At 40.4% G+C, this 26,028-nt stretch overlaps 1 protein-coding gene across 1 annotated transcript in view; it reads left to right on the top strand.

Annotated features, from left to right (window-relative positions):
* The window catches only part of LOC129326067 (WD repeat-containing protein on Y chromosome-like), a 38,792-nt gene extending 13,246 nt beyond the window's left edge, over positions 1-25,546 (top strand). Inside the window, exons 10-29 of the mRNA XM_054974162.1 lie at positions 273-390; positions 2,759-2,828; positions 4,523-4,766; positions 6,286-6,391; positions 6,480-6,631; positions 9,160-9,262; positions 10,555-10,664; positions 11,186-11,265; positions 11,357-11,411; positions 12,350-12,395; positions 12,780-12,839; positions 14,647-14,809; positions 16,431-16,535; positions 18,035-18,093; positions 20,575-20,716; positions 21,514-21,553; positions 21,639-21,727; positions 22,911-23,077; positions 24,606-24,700; positions 24,790-25,546. Coding sequence (XP_054830137.1) covers positions 273-390; positions 2,759-2,828; positions 4,523-4,766; positions 6,286-6,391; positions 6,480-6,631; positions 9,160-9,262; positions 10,555-10,664; positions 11,186-11,265; positions 11,357-11,411; positions 12,350-12,395; positions 12,780-12,839; positions 14,647-14,809; positions 16,431-16,535; positions 18,035-18,093; positions 20,575-20,716; positions 21,514-21,553; positions 21,639-21,727; positions 22,911-23,077; positions 24,606-24,700; positions 24,790-24,970 — 2,185 coding nt within the window. The 3' untranslated portion in view covers positions 24,971-25,546. The remainder of the gene's footprint in view (positions 1-272; positions 391-2,758; positions 2,829-4,522; positions 4,767-6,285; positions 6,392-6,479; positions 6,632-9,159; positions 9,263-10,554; positions 10,665-11,185; positions 11,266-11,356; positions 11,412-12,349; positions 12,396-12,779; positions 12,840-14,646; positions 14,810-16,430; positions 16,536-18,034; positions 18,094-20,574; positions 20,717-21,513; positions 21,554-21,638; positions 21,728-22,910; positions 23,078-24,605; positions 24,701-24,789) is intronic.
* Positions 25,547-26,028: the final 482 nt, after the last annotated feature.

Here is a 26,028-nt window from a genome sequence, read left to right as displayed (position 1 = left end):
CACGACTTTTCTCTTAGCCGCATCCACCTCACAGGGTGATTATTGTTGTGGGGATAATAATAACATACTTTGTAAACTGCTCTGAGTGTTAAGTTGTCCTGAAGGGCGGTATATACACTGAATGTTGTAGTTAGTTGTTGTTATAGACTTACTAAACCATCAGACAAAGAACAGGCATTTCCTATGATAAATATCCCAGTTGGAAATCTGGTAGGATGTAGATTATGTATGGAAAATACATAATTTCCCTTGTGTGTGTGTGTTTTTTTTAGAACATGGAAGAAGCTACCAAAAATGGAACATCTTCCTAATATAAGCCTTGCTCATGCTGCTTTGTCTTCAAATGTCACTTATATTCGCTGGAAAGTTCATGGAGATTGGGTTGCTCAGGTAAAAATAATACCCTACAAATCGATATATTATAGAAGAGAATGAGTTTAAAGCACCATCAAGTCACAGCTGAGTTATGGTAACCCTATAGGAGTCTCTCTACATGAGACAAATTACATGAGGACGCTCAAATGAAGGGAGATGCAATGTTAGTTGGGAAGCTGAGTTTTTAAAGACAGATTGGAATGCTCTGTCAATTTCACCTCTCTAGAACCAGCAAAGACAGCTCCTCAGAGGGTTCCTTCCTCTTTGCCTCCCCAAAGGGGAGGTGAAATTGACAGAGCCTTCAGGAGGCGAAGAGGAAATAAACAAACCCTCTGAGGAGTGATCTTTGCCTACTCTAGAGAGGTAAAACTGACAGAGCCTTCTGATCTGTCTTTTAAAACTCAGCTTCCCAGTTAACATTGCATCCTCATGTAATTCATCTTGTGTACAGAGACTCTAGGTTTTCAAGAGAAGAGATGGTGGTTTTGCCACTCTCTGCCTCTGCAAAGCAACCCTGGACTTCCTTGGTGGTCTTCCATCCAAGTACTAATCAGGGCCAATCCTGCTTAGTTTCCAAGATATGAAGAGATCAGTCTAGTGTGGGCCATCCATGTCATAGCATCTTGTTACTGCATGTTTTCTTACAGACAGAAGCAATAGTTCCTGCACAGTTCTGCTAAATTAAGATTTGCTCCAGATCCCATAATGCCTTTCTTGGGCCGTTTCCACATGTCCTAAAAAAAGTGCCCCACTCATGGAATGCTGGCAGTTTTTTTGCAGGATTTCTGACATCTCCATTTGCAAAATGGATACAGGTAGTTTTTGCAGTGCCACAAAAATGGAAGAGTTAGCCGTGTTAGTCTGTAGTAGCAAAATGGTAAACAGTTCAGTAGCACCTTTAAGACTAACCAACATTACTACTGTAGCATAAGCTTTTGAGAACCACAGTTCTCTTCGTCAGATACATAGAGGGTATGAAGAGACTGGCTAGATATATATAGGTGGTGAGGGGGAGTAGATGCAATCAGTTGCAAAAGTCCTAAGTTTTCAGCCAGAGCCAGAGCCAGTCTTGTCTTGCTTATCTTGCTTGCTTGCTTGTCAAGGACAGAGGTAATAAAAGTCTGCAGCTCTTCCATAGTTTTATTTCTTTATAAAGCAGAGAGCCTTATCTGGTGCTGCTGCCTCTACACCGCCATCTTTTCCCCTGCTGCCAGTTGCAAAAGTCATGAAAGAGGTGGAGTGCACAATCCAGGCTTGGTGTGACCCCTCCTCTCCATAGCTGAATCTGAATAGAATGCCCGAAAGGTAGTTACTTCTGATAATGAGATAACCATTCATAGTCTCTCTTCAATCCAAGTCCGACTGAGTCAAATTTACATATGAATTCCAATTCAGCAGCTTCCCGTTGGATTTTATTTTTGAAAGGTTTCTGTTGAACTATGGTGACCTTTAAATCCTTGAGGAAATGTCCTGGTAGATTGAACTGTTCTCCCACTGGTTTCTGGATGTTGCCATTTTTAATGTCAGATTTGTGTCCACTTGTTCTTTTGCGTAGAGGTTGGCTGGATTGTCTAATGTACAGAGCAGATGGACATTGTTGGCACATGAGGGCATATGTCACGCTGGAAGATGAGCAGCTGTAAGAACCAGATGAAGTGTAGTTGATGCCATTGGGTCCTGTAATCATATTTCCTGGGTAGATATGAGGGCAGAGTTGGCATCTGGGTCTGTTGCAGAGTCTGGTACCTGTGTTGGTGACTCTGCTAGCCAATTTAATGGTTGTTAATGAGAAGTCATTCAAGGTTGGTTTATTGTCTTGTAGATTCTTTTACAGTAGTTTTTTTGGTGAGGTAGAAACGTGGCAACAGGTGTTTTAGTTGAATGGGGAAAGAGAATTTATTCAGCTCTGTACATAATTCCCCCAGGGAAGCAAAACAGCAGAGATGGCGAGCTGAAATTAGCAAGATGACAACTAGTCACACTCCCATTGAGCACAGCATGCTGGCTGAGGAAAACGGGTTGATCACAAGCAGTGAAATTACAGGCTAGGCTTGTGACTGTCAAGGTCTTGAAAACATAAAAACAGCTGGGAAGCAGTTTCTTGAAAGCAGCTGCTATACCAGCTTGGCGTGAGGGGAGGAGAGGAATGGTTTGAAGATACTTTAAACAAGCATTACAACCCTCCTCAGAGGATGTCAGAACAAGAATTGCAATGCTAAGCCTATGAATAGATTATTTTAAAATGTTATTTGTACATCTAAGTACTTCCTCTCTCTTTGTGAATAAAACTGTAACATAAAGGAGTTACAATAGAAAGCATTCTTCTATTACCAATATTTTATACCATTTGAATAATAAATATTATTTTCATCTATCTTTATAGCTCAATTACTATGATTCTATTAAAGCAATCATTTCTGCCTCAAGCCATGAGCCTACAGCCCTGGTGATAGGTAATTATATTGTTGCTTTTACATCCCAGGAGGTGGTTTATTTATGTTTGTGTATGTTTGGCTTATACACAAGTGTCTCTGCTCTTTTTACCTGTATTACAGTGGCATAATTAAAGTGCTATATTCAGTATATCACAGGATAAGTATCTTGTTTAGACCTGTTTTTATAAATTGGTACGGTCCCAATTTTAAGGCACTAATTCAGATTGCAAGACTTTTCCTGCTAACCATTTATTGGGCTCCACTGCTGTGAGCATCAACCAATAAGGCCCCAGGAGCACTCCCACACTTCGCACAGGGCTGATTTGTGCCCCAAACCGGTCCACCGAGGGGGTGAGGGGACCTGGCAACTTTAAGGACCCAGCACCCTTTGACCCTTACCCTTCAGCTCATGCCCAAGAGCTCATGCCTTTCTAGTCATGCTGAGACTTTACATCTGAGACATGAAGAGCAAATAAGAGGAGAGCTTAGATGAGGGCCCCCCAAAATGGTGCCTGCAGGCACCATGGCACCCACCAATACCTTTCCTGGGGGTCTGCCAAGTGTTTTTAGAAAGCAGGAGGGGCCATGAGGGGGGCTTACCCAGCAGGGCTTCTGATTAGGGTTGCCAGGTTCCTGTACCCTCCCACCTAGAGGGGGTGGGACCTGGAACTTACCTCATGCCAGCAGTGAGGTCTTCTTGGAGGTTGCCTGCCACCAGGCAACCTCTGCCCACCAAGGGGCATGATGGCGGCATGCCCACTAGGGTTGCCAGCTCCAAGTTGGGAAATTCCTGGCGAGCTGGGGGGTGAAACCTGGAAACACCTGGAGAAAGTGGGGTTTGAGGAGGGAAAGGACCTTGGCATGGCATAATTCCATACAGTCCACCACCCCCCAAAGTAGCCATTTTCTCCAGGTGAACTGATCTCTGTGGCCTGGAGACCAGTTGTAATTCCAGGAGATCTCCAGCCACTACCTGGAGGCTGCACATAAATAGGACCACAAGGGTCTCCAGGAGCAAGACTATATTGATATCAAAATTTAATACTTATTAAGGAACAAAGTGCTAAGTGCTAGACAAGTGCAAGATAAGTCAGCAAATACTCATTAACAATCAATGAGAGAAGTCAGTTTACAAAAACATTATACATAAACCAACAATTTAGCAAATATACATAAACCAACAAATTAGCAAATTTAGCAATATAGCATTATGTAGAATGTTTTATAAAGCCTAGTGGTGACCACCGAGGAATGTATTTCTCCTGTCTTTTATATTAGTCAGAATACAAAGAATTTTATTTATTATTTATTTAAGATTATTTATTTTATTTATTTCATTTAAACCCTGCTTTTCTCCTCAAATTCAGACTCAAGGCTGCTTAAATCATTGTTCTTGCCTCCATTTTCTCCTCACAACAACCCCTTGAGGTAGGTCAGGCTGAGAGTTTGTGACTGGCCGAAGGTCACCCAGCAAGCTTCCATGGTAGGGTGGGGATTTGAACTTGGATCCCCCAGATCTTAGTCCAACGCTCTAACCACTATACCAGTCAAAGTCAGTTACTGCAATAATTTCTTTCCCGTTTTCACATTTCTTTAATTCAAACATTTTCGATCGCTCCCAGTCTGGGAACTTACTGGTGTTTGTTCGGTGTATGCATGTCACAGTGAACTTGAGACTGAATAATTTATTCAGAATTTGTGTCCTTCTACAGGCTGTATTGTTGGAGCAACCAACATTGAACAACGGATGAAAGAAATAAAAGAACACAGAAAGGATTCAAAGGCAAGGAAAGGGCAGGCAAGCCTAGGAACTCCCTCTAGTCGAGCTGAGGGGGATCAGATCGTTTTTCGAGTTCACAAAGGGGTAAAAACATTTGCTTTCAGTAAAAAGAACAACCTCATAGTAACAGGCGGGATGGATCGAATCATTCGAATGTGGAATCCGTATATGCCTGGGTAGGATATTATTATATTATGCAACAATTTTTGCAGGCTGTGTTATGATCAGGAGGGCTTTGTGTCTATTTCACTATAGAGAGAGAGAGAGAATGTATAAAATTTCATATTTACTTAGGACAGGATTTTCTTTTACAATGTTTTATAGATTGATCTATAAACCAAGGATGAATCCATAGACAGTTCAGAGGGGGAAAATTTAGAGTATAATTACTGACCTGGAGCTGAAATTTTACTGCTGGTAATCAATGATACAAAGAAATATGTGACCATACTATCCTCTGAAGCTGGAGGAGAGAAAGAGGAACACAGGAGCAGGGCCGATTCCACACTACCTTAGCTCCCGCTTTTCTTGCGCAATGATTGCTCCATCTGTTATTGCGCATTCTTCGCTTGTTTGTCCACATCACCCTTTGAATAGCGCTTCTCCTGCGCAATCCGTTGATCACATCCCCTTTCAAAAAGACGGGTAAAGGGGCGGGAAAAACCCGAACGGCTCCGCGGTTTTTTTTTTTTAAAAAAGGACAAATTGACGCTATATCGACGAGTAAGCATCCTGGTTCAATGGTACAACGACACCATTAAGATAATATATTTTAAAAAATCACCCGAGACACTTACGATGAGCGCTCGGAACATCACAGCCTGCATGCTGGTTGAAATCATCCGGGAATGGGTGAGCAGTCACGATCACCTACAGCAGCATCCCACAGCAGAGCTTCATTTTGTCTTTGGAAAATTGAAATCTGTGCCTAACTTGTCGGCACAGTCCGTGTCGGGATGTAACATGAGCCATGATTTCAGTATCATGTGGATGCCCCCCCCCCCAATATATAAATTGAATTAACATATGAAATTGTTCCTCTGATATCTGAGGTCTGCCCGCTTTTTAAAAATGAGATTAATATGATGAGATGTCGCCATATCGACACGGTACTCTTATTTTTTTAAAAAAGGGGTGGGGACAAAGGCGGAGAATTACTCCTTGATTGGGAGGCGGGTCAAGAGAGGCTCGGAATTCAACGGAGGGCAGTTATTCATCAAAAGATAACCCGCGGCGAAAGTGCAATGGGCTGTGGCGACGCCATGGCGAATTAATGACGGCTTTGGAGACGATGCATGTGAACAGATGAAGGAATGGCGCTGCAGAAGTGAAAAACTGCCGCAAGAACAACGGTAGTGTGGATTCGGCCCTGGCCTAGAAGAGTAGAAGCTCAGCTGCAGCAATGAAGGAATGTCAGGCCCACAGTGATAACCAAGGAGGGATGACTGTCTTGTTAACTTGCTCAGTAAAGGCCTACCCAGGAACACAGGAAGAGGATGGCTGCCGCTGTAGTGATTTGTGGTGTTGGTAGGCAAGATCCAATAATTAAACAATTGCAATGGCTTTCCATGTGTTTTCAGGGAAACCTCAAAGTACTGACTTTAGCCTTTCAGGTCCTACATGATTCAAGAAGTTAAAAAGCAGCTTAAAATTGGTAAATACATATGATAAAATAATATTCTGGTCATATTTCAGAAGACCAACAGGGATGCTCAGAAGCCACATGACCCCAGTTTTCTATGTCTACATATCTGAAGAAGACAATAAAATATTTTCCATGTCAACAGACAACACTGTTAAGGTCAGTCTAAGTTTTGTGCGTGCTGAGTTATAGTTAACCACATCTTCAATGATGACTTCTTAGTATGGCTCAATCTTTTTCCTTGCAGATATGGGATATTCAAGATCAGAATTGCCTTTTCACAGCGTGTTCAAAAAACAATGGACTTAAAGGAGAAATCAGTGCTTGCCACTATATTTCAAGTACTAGATCACTTTGTGTTGCCACAGACACATTGGCTGTTCTCCATCTAAGATTATGGTAAAACCAGAACTGAAGGTTTTGTACATTTAAGATCTACATTTATGGAAACCCTAGAGTACACTAGAAATTGAACGCAGAAGGTATAGCGAGCATTTTCAAACATGACTGTGTCAAAATACTGCCATCAAATGCTGGGAACATTGATAGGTATTACTATTTCTGCTGCAAAATATATTAATATAGAGCTGAAACAAGAATTTTATAAAAATTCAACATTTTGCAATGTTCATATTTCGTCTTGAATGTCAAACGTTTTTTAATTGGTTTTCAAATTCATCTTTGAGCGATTCCTTTTTTAAAAAGTGGCAATTCTATTTAAGCCTTGCTGTTTCATTTTAAGTAAATGCTGTGCATGTATCTGCCAGATTCCATACTTGTAAAACTTATCTTGGATACAGCAAGGGTGCAGAGCAGGTGGGAGATGCACGTGGTGATGCTCATCGAGCTCCCATTGAATGTGAGAGGTGTTCCTGACGGAAATACATATCCTCATCTGGAGTCACTAGTTACCATGTGCTTTTGAAAGACATTGGTATGTCCTGTGAGTCAGCAGCTGGCAGCACTATTGGCTGATTTTTATTGGAGGCTTATTTACATGCCTGGTTTCCTGATTCAGAACACATCTTCTGACCTCATGGGGACTGTGATTTCGCCATGACACACCAAAAACTATCAGGATGAGGGCAGGTGACACAATTCAGAACCATTCCTGCGTTTTTAGCATTGCACTTCAAAATAACCAGTGATGTGAGAGTTTGTGTAGCTACAGCATAATGTCGGACTAGGATCCTGGGAGGCCCCAGTTCAGATCCACACTTTTACTATGGAAGCTCACTGGGTGGCCTTAGGCCCGTCACATTCTCTCAGCCTAACTTGCCATACAAGGTGGTTGCTGTGAGGAAATGGAGGAGGGGAGAACAATGTTCTAAACTGCTTTGAGTCTCCAATGGGAAGAAAAGTGGGCTATAACCAGAGCTTTTTTTCAGTGGGAAAGCAGTGGAATGGAGTTCCGGCACCTCTTGAAAATCCTCGGCAATAGTGCGTGAAAATAATATTCTTTCAAAGAATCCTGTGTGTTTCTTCCTCATTTCCCTCTTGAGAGTTCTGCCACCTCTTTTCCCAGAAGAAAACCCCTGGATATAACTAAATGCAAATAAATGACATCCTAACCAGAATTACACCCTTCAAACTTCAATGGACTTATAAGGATATAACTGTTGGAGTAAAGGTGACTCAGAAAGCCTGGACACTAGATTGGGTGTGTGGGCTATATTTCTCTTTGCTTTAGACCCAGATTTTGTGTGATCTTCTTACTGCATAGGATGCCTCTCATTGTCTACGCTGTGTGTTCCTCTGACAGCTCCTCCTCTTACTGTCCCTTTGTGTTCTTCCCTCCTCCTTGTGGTCTCGCAACATGCAAGATATCTCTGTGCGTCTCTCCAGCAAGAGGCTGGGGTGTTTAAATATGGCTGACCAAATCATTCTTACTTTCACCTGATGGTAGACTTTAGCCTTTCAGGCCCTACATGGTTCGAGAAGTTAAAAAGCAGCTTTAGGACCAAGTGTTCTTTCTTTATATGAGGCTTCTGTCTCTTTTCTACTACAATGGAAGTGAATCTACTTATTTTTTCCACAGTTACTATTTTTTAAAATTTAAATTTAAAGATATTTTCTTCAAAATATCTTCAAAATTAGGACATTCTTTCCAAAGATGTGCCCAAATACAAATATATATATGAATATTTAATTCATATACCATTTATTCACATACCTCCTAACTTGTTCTCTTCCACAGTATAGTTCCACCAAAATTCTATGGGAACCAGACAAACATTAGCTCTTTAGAGCCTAATTCATTTCAACAGGACACAGCATATATTCTTAAAACCGTCATTCTAATCATATAAATTAATGAACAATAAGTAAAAAAGAGAAAATAGCAGCATTACACAGAGACAGTGGCATTAAAACCAGAATTGCAGCATTATCACATTTTAACACAACTGAAGTAGGGAGCAATCCAGAATACAACTGAAAATGATAATAACAATAAAGTAATAATCATTTAACCAGAATCAATATGAAACAACCAAGCCTGGGGCCTTAGGACAAACACAGAAGGCCCCAGGCAAAGCTCAAAGAGGAATGACTTGCCCAGCTATGGTACCACTACTGAAAAGGTTCCAACTTTAAGTAACAAACGCACACTTAGATTTGACGCAGGTGAGACACTGGTGGGATGCTTGTGAAAGGATCTTCCCTGGGTCTTTTCAATCTCAGCTCCAACCGATTGCAGTTCCAATTCAAATTGGTGCTCTGCAGAGAAAGAAGCTGCGGTTTAACCCTCACACTCCATCGTGGTTTAACAAATCAGTACCAGAATCCCCTGCTATTATCACTTGTTAAAGAAAAAAGATGGGAACTCTTGATCTCTGTTTTATCTAGTTTGACTGAAGGCTATATTGATAGCTGGATAACTAACAATATGTTTCCTACTTCTCTTGTTTTTCTTCTCCATTTGGCAGCTCACCCTTGGATCCCAACTTAGTGATTTCCCACAAGGAACCAGTTTTGTGCTGCAAATACAACAAAGTGTTCAGGCATGTGGTTAGCTGCTCGGAGGGCTCTGTAAGTAAAACAATACTGCAAAACAGTTGTGGCCATGTATTTCCCAACTTGGAACGATTCTTTTTAATCTGGGCATCTGCAATAGAGGCTGGGAAGTTGTTCAGAGGTAGCGCCAACGCTTTCCATGTAGAGGGTCCTAGGTTCAATTCCTGGAATCTAGTTAAAGGATCTTAATAACAGACCCTGGCAGCTGAGACCTGGAGAGCCACTGTCAGTCAGAGTATATAGCAGTGAGCTCTATAGACTAGTATCTTTTGCTTTTGCTAAAACAGAATGATAGCATGTTTTTTGAGAATGCAATGATTTTCTAATATGAGAAAATCCAGCTTTTGTTGCCTAAGACTTAAGTGAATTTAAAAAACAAACAGAAATCTTGTGGCACTTTAAAAACTAGCGAGTTTTTATTCCAGCTCAAGCTCCTTTTGTTAGTTGTGGTTGTGGACATGTTTCATAAAGCAGACTCTAGTCCGTAGAACTCAAGCCTATAGAATGTGTTAATATTTAAGCTGCCACAAGACGTCTGTTATTTTTGCTGGAACAGATTATCATGACTACTCCTCTGGAAATAATTGCTTTTTTAAAAAAGTTGCAGTAACATTTTGTTAAATAAAATAAACTTTTGACCTTTTATAATTCAGGAATATTTTGCAATGGCCTGGAGCACTAAGTAATATAACCAAGAATCAAAATATGACAAGAGATGAAAGAGGTAACTCAAGAGCATAGCCGGAAAGCATGAGATACAGCTCTTCACTAAAATTAAACAAGTCTAACAGTGCAATCCTAAACAGAGTTACTCCAGTCTAAGCCCATTGATTTCAATGGGCTCAGACTGGAGTAACTTTGCTTAAGATTGTACTGTAAGTCTGTGCCTAGCTCAGAGACTACTTATGGAGGACTCTATACATGCCACCTTTAGGTCTCTAGAAGAAAGACAAGCTATACATTTCATTAATAGTGGGGTGGGATTTAAAGGCAGGCTTGAGGCTTGTGGAATTCAAATGTTGGTAGCATTAGTGTATTTTTCCTTCTGCATGCAGCCTGTGATACAATTTGCACAAGAAAAAAGAAATCCTTTTCCAGAAATGATGTTTTACATGTGCAACTTCCTCTTTGTGCAGTAAGTGCATGTTCCTATATGCATGGTTGTTATTCCATTTCTCCACTTAATGGTTGAATTTCTTGTATCAATGCTTGCTCATTCAATGTAAAGAACTGTGCAAGCCATTTGTTTTCAGATATATGACCCTTTTGATCCTGGGTGCGATGTTCATTCAGATTTTTTGTTTCAGGTGATCAAAGTGTGGGATTTTGAAAGTGGAAAGAACTTGTTTGAATTTGGCAATGCTCATCATGGTGGCTCTGCAATAACCTGCCTTACCTTTGACCCTAGTGGAAGAAGGTATGTTTCTATATGCTGGTTTATTTACAGTATTCGGTATCATAAGTAAAAAAAAATCCAAGTTGGTTTAGACTGATTAAAATGAAACAAAAAAACCCGAGAGGACTCTAACTAAAGTTATCAACAGATGTCCTAAAACAGGTCATAATGTCATCAGCAACATAAACACACAGCTCTGGAATTAAATTTGAATGCCTGGTCGAGCAGAAAAGTTTTTGTCTACATCTTTCACTTGTCCTTTTTTCAAATGCAAGCGAAGGACAAAAGGCAGGCCTTCCCAAGGAAACTGATTCTACAATACTGGGTCATCTACTAAAAAGGCCCTGCTTCTCGTTGGTGCCAATCTTGCATCCACTTGAGATGGTATTCTGAGCAGAGTGGAAAAGCAAATTTGAAATTAGGCGCTCATTGATATAATTTGGATCCAGGCTGTTAAGACCCTGAGATATGCACGTTTAAAGGTTCTAAATTCATTTTATATATTTTTTCATGCTGAAGGAATAATTTTCATCACATTTTAGACTTATAACAGGAGGAAGGGATGGCTGTTTGAAAATATGGAATTACAATAATGGACAGTGTTTGCACACCTTGAAAAGGGGTAAGCATCATGCTGACAAATACAAAGTAAAAGTATTGATCTACTACACACCATGCAAGTTTCAGTATTGTTGTGTTTCTTTTCCATGCAGAAGACAAATGTGAAGAAATCTGTGACTGTGCCTATGTGGAGGTGAATCGAAACAAGTAAGTACTCTGCTGAGAAATCAAACTTACTGCCAAACGCTGTATTTTCCCTAAACCACAGTCCAATGGGACATGTATTTGGTCACCTTAAAAGACCTCTGCATGAGTGCTCATGCTCTACAGAAAAGTTAGCACCAACTAACAGTAAGAACTTCCTAGTCAAGGTAGCATATTCGCAGACATTGCATTAAGTACAAACATGTACAAGGGTGGAAGAGAAAAAATCATGGCTGTGCCTGTCTTTCCCAAGGTTTGATATACAGTATGGATTTTAACCAGGATTCTCCAACATGGCACCATGCTGCCTACCATTACTTCTCTGGGTGCCCATCAAGCTTTTCAGAAAGTAGGTGGGCCATTGAAAAGTAGGGATCATTACTGCCTGTACTAGTCCAAAGGAAAGGATTTTTCATGCCTGCAATAACAGCTGCAGGCAGCCCCTGGAGGATCAGGAGGGCTGGTGAGCACTTGGGTTTCCTTAGCATTTGATTCCATTGCCTCTTCAGGTTTTCCTTTTTTTGATTCTCTCTTCTCTTTCTTTCTCTGTTCCTCATTACAGACATTCCCTCTTTCCTTTTTATTCTCCTTCTGGGATTCTTTTGCAAAGTGAAGAGGGAGGTATTGTGTTTGGCTTCTCTTCCGGCAGCAACCATTTGGGGTTTGGCTCCGCCTTGTGCAGCAGACATTTTGGGGTGGCATTCACCAACCCCTCTCAAAATTCCAAAGGTGTCCACACATTCAAAAAGGTTGGGTACTCCCGATCTAAACATTAGGATTGTACCCTGAATTACAATATATTCACATATGGGGCCAAAGGATGGAAGTGGACATGATTCTACAACCCACAGACAGGCAGATTTCCCTTTGCCTGTGAGAGTTTCTGCTCTGCATCTTCTAGAAACCAATCTTATCTAGATAAATATTGATTGTTCTTTCAGGTATATCATAGGTGTTGGATGGGACAGAAAAATAAACATGTTTTATGTAAGTAAAAAGCATGTTAATGTGATATATGTACAATAATTATGATTAAGCACGTAAGAGTGCAATGTGAAAGTCCCATCAATCTTAGAGGCACTGGGCCAAGTTATATATGATGCTGAAGTATTTGTGACTGAAATTCTATATGTGCCATATGGTCCTGACTCCTGAGAGAGAGAGACAGAGGGAGGGAGGGACGGAGGGAGAGAGGGAGGGGCAGGCACATATCTGAGATTTTTTTTCATCACTGGCAATGCTGGTCAACGCATAGGTGGTCCTGTGAAGCAAGCTAAGGATCACTAACAGAATCCTCAGCATACCTAATAAATTAGATTCTAAGGATTGATTGAGTGACAACATGACCTCTTGTTTGAATGCTTATTTCAGGATTCCACAGACAACTTTCATCACCTCCAGAAACCTCAAGCCCATTGGCAGGATGATATAGTAAGACTCCACATCTACCAGCTGCAACTCAAAAGTTGTTTTGCATAATTTAAACATGTGAATTGATGCTTGGCATAAGGTTCAACGTTTGATATATAGAGTTGCATAGAGGCCTGTGTGACCTGGCAACCAGGGGGTGGGGGTGACTGTCAGACCAACAGTGTGACATAACTTCCAGGGAAAACCCAGAAGTGATGTTATGCCTATTTAGAAACCACCAGAAACTCTATGGTAAAGCAAAAACCTTTGGCCTGATGACAATTAATTTTTTTTCTTGCTGCCTCTCTGAGCAGAGGCTGGAGACATACACAGGGTGCGTATCCTGCACCCCCACCTGGGGGCTGGCCTGCCAAGATGACATGCAGCTTTGAAATGTGGTTAAAGCAATCCAGTTATCTTGGGGAAAGGACCTTCCTACCAGAATCTATAGAATAATTTTTAAATATGATCTGGGATCTAAAGAGTGGATTTAAGTCTTAGAAAACTCAGGTTTTATCTGCAGAAGAATGATGCGAGAAGGAAACGGTGTCTTTATTTTCAAGAAAAATACTGGGGTAGAAAATTAGAGACTGTGGTCTATACTATGGTGTATAGTTCATACTGTATGTTGTAAGTCGGATCCTGTCATGTAATTTTTGCATCGTTTAATGTGTCATACTAATGTTTTGCTTCAGTTCTGTTTATATTTCTGGTTGGTTCCAGATTCCTACAATCCAAATCCTGTTTGTCCATTGGATATCCCATTCTGTTGATTATATTGACATATTCTGTGTACTCCATCTTGAGTCCCAGTGACAATGGCGGACTATAAATAACAAATTTTGTGCAAACTAGAAACAAAATTTTAAAAGCCCTTTCTAGTATCAGTTGTACCAGTGGCACAAACAAAACCCTAAACCAATGGTGGTGAATTTTTCCATTTCATATAGAGAGGCCAAGCCTCCCACTATAGTAGTCACCTCCAAGCATCCTTCTCTTTTGCAGAGTATCAGGATGTGCACACATGCATGCATGCACACACACACATCCCGCCTGAAGAGTGGGAAAGACATTGCCACAATCCCACGCCCTCCAACATGTCACATATTATAAGAGCAACATGATGGCTCAACATTCCAGTTCCAAGGATCACTTTCTGAGTCTCCTATTACTACAGCTGTTCACTACATGGTACCTTACAGTGTTTGTGTGTGTCACATTAAATATATGGACACTTAGAATGAAATGATCTACCTGCCTTCTCCTAAACAATCCTGAACGTGGAGATGAACCTTGACAATGATGACAATGTTATTAACTCACTCTAACAAAATGAACAAGATATCCCCCAAAGGCATGAGAAGGCATACATTGGAGACAACAGGCCTGCCATTACAGTAGCAGCATGGGATTTCTGTTGGCAACAAGGGAGGAAGGTTTTTTTAAAAAAAAATCAATTTCCCCTCCTACTTCAGGGCACTACTTTGCCCTCTCACATCCTTCTTGAGGGTCCCTTATCCCTCCCAGGAGCAGAATGGGGGGGGGGGCTCATTGAGCCATAGGAGGAGGGTGAAGGCAGAGTACCTTCCTGTACCAGCTTCACTCTGCTGGTGGTGTGATGTACTGAGCATAGGAACTGGGGGAAAAAAGAAAGAGGGATTGTTGGACAATACTGATTTTTTTAAGATGTTGAACTATGGTGACTGCAATCTTAAATTATGCTAATAATCAGGACTCGAAATGCCTGTACTTAAAGAACAACCTTCAACAAAACAAGCACGGAAAAGTGGTTTTTCCCCCTTATCTCTCTCTCTTTTTTATAACTCAGAGCCATGGACATAAAGAAGATATCCTTTGCATTGCTCAGTGTCCACCTACTCTCCTTGCCACTTCCAGTTACGACGGTGAAATTATTGTCTGGAATATGATCTCCGGCCACATATGCCATAAATTCCACACTCCCATTCTCCCTTCTTCTGTTAATACCAAAAGTAAGCCTTTCAAACAACAGTCCCACATTTCCCACAGGATTAATAAAGTCTGTATGAATCATTGGCTCATGGATGTTTTAAAATGGAAAACTTTTGTGAAATTGAAATGTAAAGCCTATTTGAAGTTTTCTTATGGTTTAAAGTGGGCTGGTGTGATTGAGACATACCAGTTTCCGCCATGAATGATACAGCCAGCCCAATATAATTGGTTGTTTTCCTTTTTTACTTCCTATGTGTAATGGAGCTCTCAGTTTACAGATGGGTGGGCACCTCAGGACGTAATCATTTATTGAGTATAAGGTTTAAACTTTTAAATCCAGGCAACCAAATTGCTTGGTAAATGCAGCCCTTGCAGATAATATTATGTCACTTATGTTATCATTATGTTATGAAACTCAATAATTACACCAGCTATTTCAATGAGCTAATATTGGCTGCTACTTGTAATATCTATCCCTCCTAACAAAGACTTTTCACACAGCAAATAAATGGGCATTTCTCCTGAACATGGGAAGCATGAGGCAGGTTTTTGGTAACACTCTGTAATTTCTCTTTAAGCAGAGCAAAAGCCATTTTCAGACATTTGATTCTGCACTTGTATGATTCTTCCAGCGCACATAGTTGCCATTTTGTATGCATGTGGCAACTCATATTTTTCATCTGCATTCTGCTTTGGTGTGCACACAAACGGAACCCTGGATTTGTGGTGGAATGCATCTGCACATGCCAAAGATGTATGTGCATGGAAAATATGCACACGGCTCTATTCAGACAAAATGGCAATCGTGTGTATTGGCAAGACTGTGCATAGCATAGCACACATGGTTGAAATGCCAAAAAGGAGCATCTGAAAAGAGCTATAGGATGGTGTATCAAATGATGTGAATCTCATTTCACCCATTTTTGTTTTTTCCCATTTAGTTTCAGATCAGTGTGTTCTAGTTGTTAGTGTACTACATTGTGTACTTGATGTTTGTACACCTCTCCATCCCGCTTCTCAGTTGCAGCTCCTTTTTTGGAATAATGTTCTCAAGTTCTTTTCCACTCTTCAGAAAAGTTTGCAAGTCTGTGATATTTATGAGAGCTTTGTCTAGCTGAGGCTGCCTATGTTGGATGCGGTTTTTCTGCATTTTGGTACTTGAATCTTGCAGCAATATTTTTGTCTTTTTAGACACATTTTATTGTGAGATAGCGTGGGTTTACAGATCTTTTAGCTTTGGTATATAGTGTTATAAACTTCCCTGGGCCTTTTCCGGGAGGAGGAGGCAGAGTAAAAATATGTTAATAAATAATTATAGATGCAATGTGAATGCATTTGTACAAAGCATACACAAATGGAATACACCTTTAAAAAGGCACAACAGTTGCACAGCAGAGAAAATTTTAACTACTTATAGAAAAAGGGAGTTGGGAGTTCTACTTGTGCATGTTTGGCCCTCTCATTTGCCAAGGAGGGCAGTGTTTGCATAAGTGGGAGGAATGATGAGAATCAAAGCTAGTATTTAAAAGCTGATATTATTTCTTGGTTGTGATTTGACTTTTGACTTTTACTGTAGGGCAATGGCAGAATTTTACAGTTTAATTGAAGTTTCCTTTTAATGAATGAATATTCCCTATATAGCCTTTCAAGCTGTAGATGGAAGTGTTACTCAAGTACTTTTTCTAAAGACCCGTGCTGTGAAATTTGAATCAGCAGCATCCTCTCTAATTTCCAATGGACCAGAAGGTAAGATTAATGCAATGTATTTTCTATTGCCATCTATTACACCTCTAGAGAATTACTGTTTTATATATTTTAAAAGCTATGATTTATACTGATAGACAGGGATATATATTTGGAAATGAACACATTGAAGTCCAAACCGAAGCCCATCTATTCTTCAGTTTATTTTATACAGAAGATCAAACTGCTAAAAATAAATGGAGAGATTGCAAAATAACAGAGCTATTCCATAAATAATCTGACAGGAGCACATTCCAACCAGAAGAGTTAGCATATATTTCCCTAGGTGTTTCTCTATATAACATTTCTAATTTCTCCCTCTTGTTGCACAGAGGGCTTTCCTGATTCTATCATAAGCGGATCTTGTTTGCTTCCTTTTCTGTTCTGTTCTTTAATGCTGTGTATAAACAGGTACTTTCTACTATTTTCCTGAAATTTGGCAGGAGAATCTCTATGGTGAAGTATATAGCTACTGAGAATATTGTCCCAATTGGCTGTGGGTAATGTGAATTGAGTTGCTTCCCATGATGAGATCAAGACAGCCAATGTGGTATAATAGTGAGAGTGTCATACTAGGAGCTAGGTGACCCAGCTTTCAATCCTCACTCTGCTGTGGAAGCTTGCCGGGTGACACACTCTCAGCCTAACCTGCTGTTATGGACAGGAATAATACCAGCTCCGTCTCCTGGGAAATAGCCAATGGGAGCTGGCAGAATGGTGGGATAGTGACAGTTGGAAAGGCTGTTAAGGCAGTTACTGAAGGAGAGAAGAATTGGAAGTTACTGAGAGAAGGTAGCAGGGATATAGCTAGCTGTTGACACCTGTTCTGATACGCTGTGACCTTCCCTGTTTAAGCACAATTTATCTATAAGATAGAATTCCCGTATTCTATCATAAATAAAAGTTATTCTTGTTTCTGTTTAACCTGGGTTGGCTTGCAGTTATTGGCTGAAAGGAAATGGCACACACACAAACAACCATTCTGATCACAACAAATGGTCCAAATTTAATTAAATGTTGACAGCATATAAGTAAAGTAAATACTGAGGTCCCTTTCCCCAATAGCCCTGGGCAGAGGCTTGGCGAGGGGAAGTAAATATAGGGAATGGACTGTGTGTCTCATTGAGTCTCTGGGAAGAGGAGAGAGGGAGATTCGGTGTGGATTTGGGTCAGTGTTCTCTGCCTGAAAATTAGAGGTTAGACAGGTGGGATGTTGTGACTGCTCTTATTTGCCTCTGAAGCCCTAAACCTGTGAAGGTAGGTTTAAGGAGGGTGGTGATATGAAAGGGGGCAGGCATATCTACCTCTTAAAGTTATTATGAGGATAAAATGGAGTAGAGGAAAATGATATAAGCTGGTTTGAGTACTTATTGAGGAGAAAGGTGGGCTCCACATGAAGTAAATAGAAAATACTTTCTTCAAAAGTATATTTTTGTTTTGTTGCTATCAAATATTGTTGACCACAGCACTGTATCTGTTTTTTTGTTTTTTTTTTTAACCAGGCTATATATACTTCTGGAGTTTGTTCTCTGAAAACCCACTTGTAACAAGGTTCACACCTGTAAGTCTGGTAGATAAAATGACTTTAATAGTACAACACCAGGTCCACACAATTCATAGAATTAGAAATGAATGTGCGATAGTTCTGTTTCACTGCAGTTTGGTCTATGCTTAACTGCAACGAATGTCTGTCCTCTTCTGAATCTGAAATACAAATTCACCTGTATTATCCCTCATAGATTCAACCACTTGCCACAATCCCATTTATGACTTTGTTGGTCATGCATGAGTTCTATGGAAGCTGGTAGGACTTATGCATAGGGTAGTAGCCAACTAATGGCCAGTGGGCTTAGTGTAGCACTCAAAACACTTCTGCATGTATCCCCAGTTGTCACAAAACTCTTTTAAGAAGTTGTTGAAGCAATGGCTTGGATCTTGCAGAAAATCTCCACTAATGAAAAGATTAGGAGTGCAACTTTTTTTCTCTCACACAGCAGACCCAAATGCTGCCCCCCTCCTCAACCAAACACTACTCCTAGGGACAGTGACTCCTAAATACAATATGAGGGTGTTAAAGGTCAGCCACAGGATGGGGGAGGGATCAGTGAAAATCCTCTGCTTCAATCAGTGGAAATAATCAGTGGGATCCAACCCTCTGCATCTATATATATTTTGTATTATTTAATAATAATAACAACATTCAGTTTATTTACTGCCCTTCAGGACGACTTATCACCAACTCAGAGTGGTTTACAAAATATGTCATTATTATCCCCATAACAATCACCCTGTGAGGTGGGTAGGGCTGAGAGAGCTCCTAGAAGCTGTGACTGACCCAAGGTCACCCAGCTGTCTTCAAGTGAAGGAGTGGGGAATCAAACACGGTTCTCCAGATTAGAGTCCCGCGCTCTTAACCACTACACCAAACTGGCGTACTGTATTCTGGACAGGCAGTTGGCCACTGCCAATGAGCTGTCAAGGGTATCTTTCAAAAGCACATTTCTTCTTCATCCCTACATCCAGTGGACACACATTGTCCAAGTGTATGTGTTCTATATCTTTTGTTGATGCTAACTGATCTAGAGTCTGTATTCTTAGGGGAAGTCTGAACTCCAAAAGTCAGCCATGGTGGAAATTATTAACTCAGAACATGGCTTGTATCAATGGAACAAATTTCAGAGGAGCAGCCATGTTTGTGTTTCAGCCAAAACAACTCCAACTTTTGTGGTACACATTAGTTACTGGGCTCAATTCAAGGTTTTGACTGTCACAAAGTCCTTCATAGCCTTGGTCCCTCGTATCTGTAGGTTTGCCTCTCACCCTGTGTTCTACCATGGTGGCTTTGCTCATCTGAACAGGGCTTTCTGCAGATGCCACCCTGCAGTTGGGCAAAATAAACAGCTTCTGGCACACGTGCTTTCTCCGTGATAGCCCTTACCTTATGGAATGGCCTACCAGAACAGGTCAGGAAAGCTACCACTTTCCTGGCTTTCCACAAACTGCCAAACTATTATTCAGTTGGGCTTTCTTACTCAGAGCCAAGCTACAAGTGATGCCTTACACAGGTTGGACACTTGTCAGCTTACCTCAAGTTTTGATGGGAAATGTAGGCGTCCAGGTTTTACAGCTTGGCTCTCCATTACAGCTGTAAGACCAGGATGCCTACATTTCCCATCAAAACTTGAGGGAAGCTGACAAGTGTCCAACCTGTGTCAGGCGTCACTTGTATCTTGGCTCTCAGATAATAGGACTGTGCTACAAGAATGGGCTCAGAGAGATGCCTTGAAACTGGGTTTGTAGACTTTTCTACTGGGTACTGTCTGTTGATGTAGATATGCTCCTACTGAGTAAAAATATGTTTAAGTACTTATGCTTTGTTTAAGCAATGCTTCATATCTGTGTTTCTGATTTATGCTAATTTCAGTTTTCTGCAACCCATACCCTAGTGTTCATTGAATGTTCCAGCTGTAGATCATATTGTATTTATATTGTATCCTGGTGGTTGTTCATTTTGACTTGCACTGTGTAATCTGCCTTGGGTCTCAATGAGAAGGGCAGACTATAAACAAACAGAACAAATAAACAGTAACAGTGCTGACTTAGATGGCCCAAGCTAGCACAATCTTGGTTGTTGTGGGCACCAAAAGACAGAGATCTCTCAGTGACACTCAGTGAGAGATCTCTGTCTTTTGGTGCTACACCTCTGAAGATGCCAGCCACAGCTGCTGGCGAAACGTCAGGAACTACAATGCCAAGACCACAGCAATACAGCCCGGAAAACCCACAACAACCATTGTTCTCCGGCCGTGAAAGCCTTCGACAATACATAGCACAATCTTATTATGTCTTAGAAACTAAGCAGGGTCAGTTCTGATCTGTACTTGGATGGGAGACCATCAAAGAAGTCCAGAGTTGCTACATGGAGGCAGGCAATGGCAAACAGCCTCTGTGAATCTCTTGCCTTGAAATGGGGTTGCCACAAGTTGGCTCCAATTTGATGGCACCTTACACACGTAAGTGCATGTATCAATGTGTGTTCCAGTCTAGAGAGAAGTCCCTGATCAGTAGCATTGCTGTTACTGCTGATGATTCGTATCTGTATGCGGCAGATGAAGATGGGTATGTGTATGTCTATGACATCAAAGAATATGCTCTTCAAGATATAGAACCATCAGCACCAAAATGTACGTATATGGGTAAATATATTTAAGCTTTATATCTGAAGCAGATGAAATAGGTTTGAAAGTGAAGTGTAAAGCAGCCAGTTCAGAAAGCTGAATTTCTTGTGCCTTTCCTGTTTTCATACAATGTCCAGGCTTGCTATTAGCAGACCTGATGTTGTTACCCTGGGTAAATTCTAGTGCCTTCCATCCTCATAAATACTCCAAAGTGGGAAGAGATTGCTAGAAAAGTTACTGAGTAAATGTTTGTGCAAAATTGATTTAAGACCTTTTGCTACCCTATGAGCACCACTCTGTGATCCAAAAAGTGTATTTCAGAATCTCTTGCAATCATAGAAATTGCTCAAATGCTAGAGATATACCCCAGTATCCTCTGAGACGTTGCCTTTCAGAACAAATGCCTAGTTTTTGTTTCGTTGCTGAAATACATAGTATCTTTGCTTTTAAGATTATGAATTTCATGATTTAGGGTACAGACAGAGATTAAGTGGCAAACCTATTATAGAATGACAATCTTTATTCAGAAAGCTTAGGAGCTGCTGATGCTCCTTATTCTCACTTGATTCTTATTGAAAGAGACCTAACAGTCTGAAATATGGTAGGTTGGGGTGAAAACTGATGCTAAATATGGGACCAGATGTGTACAAAAGCAGAGGCAAGCCAAAGCAAACTTGTATCAAGGTAGTAAGTCTGTCCTTATACCAAGTTTGACCTTAGTAAGACAGTGTTTTTGAATGAAAATGCATATAGTAAGGAACATTCCATGCATAATTTAGGTCTATTCCTTTTATTTGATATAGATGTGAAGCACTGGAGAGCTCATCTAAATCTGGTGCTATCGTAAGTATTGACTTGATTTTTAACAGAAGAATTACTTGCTCCTATACACATTAACTAAATATCATGTTTCTTCCTTAACAAATAGGTTAGAAATTATAGACGAAGATAACATCTTGTTGTCCTGTTCAGCTGATCGTACTGTCCGCTTGTGGAATCTGGTTGGAGAATACATTGGTAAATGCTACATTCACAAAAGACAGTCCACTTTAAAGCAACTGACACTGAGGAGAAGGGACAGCCACCAACAGCCGAAAGGGTGGACTCAAAATTGTACTTCCTCTCTGTTATTTACTAGCCAATGACTTTTCATATGATGGACAGGGTAATGAGTTCACGATTCAGCTCTGTTCTATACAGATGTTTCTACTGGAATTACATGGATTGTTTTTGGCTAATGGGATACCACCTGTGCTCTTCATAGAAATGGAAAACCAGTGTGGTACAGTAGTACGCTGGGACAAGGGCTGTGGAGACACAGCTTCAAATCTTCACTTAGCCACGAAGCTTGCTGGGAGATGGGGCCAGGCACCGCCTCTCAGCCTAACCTGTCTCAGGTAGTGAAATGAAAAAGGGCAGACTGATACAAGATGCTCTGAGCTCCCTGGGGGAAGGGGAGGATAGACACACAAAATAAATAAATGTGGCAAGCGAGGTATGATCCCTTGTAACATTTACCTTTAGACTGTCCCACAAAGCTTGTGGCTTTGGGTTCTGAGACAGAAATATATTAGATAAAATTTTAAAACAGAGTTCATCAGTATGTGATACTTTCTTACAGGCTGAATTCTTCTTAAAAGATCATTTTAACCAAGCGTTTCATTAGGAATGATTATATGATGGTTAAAACCACATTTTATAAGTTCAATGCATTTCTGACCCTAACACTGCTTAAACACTGATTTGCCCTTGTGCCACTTCCTCGAAAGTCTTCAATACTGCCTTTTATTTAATATTCACCTGCCAAGTATTGCAGCAGACTGTTAGATAAAGTGCCCAGGAACCATAGTTACTCTTGCACAAAATGAGTACAGACAAGAGATGTTCAATCTGTACTTAACCAATTAGTGTCTACAGAGTTCCAGGAGGTACATTCTGCTTTCCCTTGCAGTCATTATAACTGAATTGTTCAGAACATGTCTTAGAATTCCTTCTCCAAGTAACATCAGAAGAAAGGGTAAAAAAAAGATGAAACATGCACTAAGTAGAAAAAGATTGAGAGTGCTACTGTTTGACTAATATTCTGTGTCCTCTTGAGAGATGCTCTTCAAGCACAGTTCTTCGCGGCATTTATAAAAAAGTGTTGATGCTGTTTCTTCAATATGTATGTTCAAGATTCTTCCCTTTTTTTTTTCCACAGGAACTTTTGGTCAGGCAGAACCTTGGGAAATTTTCACTCCAGCTTCTTGGAAGCATCCCATGGTTCCTTACGAGATTCTGCTTGACCCACAAAGTATGCCTAATCATCCAGTGCTAGGGGGAGAGTCCTTCGGCACGCAGATCACAGACAAAGAAGAGAAAACTCAGGTGATAGACAAACCTTAGGTGTGGTTCTCATCTGCAAAGTGTTTTTCCCCCCAGTTTGATGAACAAGTACAGTTAGTAAGGGGAAAGCAAAAGCTGTCAGGCAAATACCAATTTAGGTTGTACTGTGACAGTTTCTGTCCCTTCCTAATAAATGCAACCATGGTGACTAAATAAGGTGGAACCTTCTATTCTCATTTCTCAGCTCTCACTATTTACAGAAACAACTGAAGGACTGAAAGGCACAACACTGATCTTCCTTATCAATGCTAAAGAATGCACTCCACAATTCTATGATCACAATACCTAACAAAAATAATGTCCTCGTTTGCATCCTATTTTATTTGCTTTATTTGTAGCTTGTCTTTCTGGCTGAGACTCCAAGCAGATCACACAATATAAAATAGTGTAATCAGAAAGCATAAGACATCCAAAAAACTGCAACAGGACTTGAATTATATAAACAATGCAAAAGAAGAGAGTTATTAGACATGATATATCATATGTACTGAAGCATTTGGGTCTAACAAATGCTTGATGTCTTAAGTGACAAATTCAGCTCTTACCCCAATGCTAGGACCCAGTCTAAGGCCTTGTGTTTGTACAGCAACTTATTTCATTGCTACTATACTGGTGCACCTTCTCAATGCAGGGGTACCATTGGCCACACAACCCACAGTTAGGGCATTCATGGGCAAATGGAGTTTTCTTCTGTTGCATGCTGTGTACATTTTTAGGGGTGCATCTAACCTCTAAAATTGGAGCCACTTATGCTGTTCCTAGAATCCTTCACATTTCAAATGAGAAACTTTAGAGTACATCTTTATTAAAGGCTCTTTATTTTACTATAGTACATTTTAATACATCAATATTACTAAGGCAGGGTCAGGCCACTGAGTACATTAAAGGAGTTAGTCCTTATTTACTTTCTGCAATAGTCTGTGTACAAGCATGCATACTAACAAATCTATAGCCTCTATACTATGAATCTATTCTGCAAACAATGGTTCTTGCCACAACCTTAAGACACTTTCCTCCTGCAGCTCTGCTGTACGCAGAATGTGATTCTAAGGAGCCAGCCCTTGGACACAACCCAGGTGGAGTTTTCTACTGTACTGAAAAAAATGCCACTTGAAAGGAACATGCAAAATAAAAATCCCAAGCTATCTCCATTCACTGGATGTAAATGTACCTTTCCAGCACACTCAACTGTTTGTGCAAATACAGGAGTGTGTGAAAACAAATCACATATGCTGCTACAGTTACAACTTAATAGGGGTTTCTTGCACTGAACAGGCCTGTTAAGCAAAAACCTGAGATATGGCTAACAACTTCACGATATACTAATTAGAACATATAGAATGCAAACGGCCATGTACTAATCTTTTGCCATCTGCTTCAATATTAGTTTTTCAGCACAACAACACCCCAAAATTCTATTGATGGAAGGTGTGACATTGGCAGCTATGCCTGTTCTAACAGCAGTAAAAAAATATGAGTAATGCAGCAGCTGCCATCTTTCTTTCAGCAGGAAGCAGAAAACCCTAGCCCCAGGCTTTCCCAAGTTATTGATGATATGAAAGAAGAAATCAACAAGCAGTTTTCCACACAAGCACCAAGTAGGAGGTAAGTTGAAGCCCCAGGCTGACCAAGAATTCTACATTTTACAAATTGTTTTTTTGTTCCAAATCCTCATTTCTTTTTTTTTTGTTTAGGTTGAAGCATGAACGTTCCAAGCTTTTAAACGGACTGGTTAGCCATGGGAGGCCAAACACTTACCATTCCATCAACTATTATGAAATAGACAATTTCCTGGGAAACTGTGAGAAGCCTGACCTGTCCGTTCTTGGGACAGACATTTTTAGTGCTCATTATCAAGGAGCAGCTGAGACGTAAGCACGTCATTTGCCTGGGTAGTGAAACAAGGCCTATTATATCAGCCCTGATAATCATTTCCCCTATTCCCCCTACATACACCATGAAAAGGTACATCAAAGTTTGCAAAATGAAAAAAAAAATCCCTGGAAGTTAATTTCTTTAGAAGTTTAATTACAAAGTTGTTTTTAAGGATTATTTACTTCATTTATATCCTGAGAGACAATGCAGATTGTATTCTTCTCTCCTCCATTTTATCCGGTGAGATACGTTAGGCTGAGAGATTCACTGGGCCAGGGTCACCCACCAAGCTTCCACGGCAAAGTAGGGATTTGAACCTGGGTCTCCCTGATCCTAGTCTGACATTATAACCACTACATGTCACTCGTCCGAGATGTTCTTATTACAGTAAAGAGATGAGAGCTACATTATGGTCCATGCTTGGATATATTTAGAAATTGTAAAAAACCTAAGTACTTCGGATGCCTCATAATATCTGTAACAATTTTAACTCCAAAGCAGAGTTGCCCTTTTTAAAAAGGAACTCATTTATACGGACACAAGAGCAAGGGAATAAGTATGAGCCTGGAAAAGGATATGCCATTGCTCTACACAAGAAGAAGCCCATTAAACAGATTAGAAGTCACAATATGTAAAAGAAGTTACACAAGGCAGAATTCACATTGCAACCAAAATACAGAAATGGGGAGTGCATTGCCTGAACCCCGTCCTAAACTGCACTCCAACAGAAGTACTTTAAATATTTTGTGAGGTTTGTGCATGAGAGGAAAATGGTACCTTGTGACATTTGGATGGTTCTTTTGCAAGTGGCCCATATATATCTACATCAAAGTATCAGGTTCCTGATTTGAGAAATTTGTTTTCTGCAATTGAAAGTGTTTTCCTCAAACCTGAGAAAATAGTTCCCATCTTCTGCTGTAGCACTGCTGATGCAACTATGCTGGAAACCGGATGTAACAAAAAGGCGAACTCAGTGTTTTACAAACCGTATCATTTCAGTGAACTTTATTAAAGTTCAATAAAAGATGTCACATGAACTTACAACAGGATCAGTATTT

The sequence above is a fragment of the Eublepharis macularius genome, chromosome 3, assembly GCF_028583425.1.
Source record: "Eublepharis macularius isolate TG4126 chromosome 3, MPM_Emac_v1.0, whole genome shotgun sequence".
In the NCBI taxonomy this organism is placed as follows: Eukaryota; Metazoa; Chordata; class Lepidosauria; order Squamata; family Eublepharidae; genus Eublepharis; species Eublepharis macularius.
The sequence above is the reverse complement of the archived record's forward strand: the minus strand, read 5'-3'. Positions and strand labels throughout refer to the sequence as shown.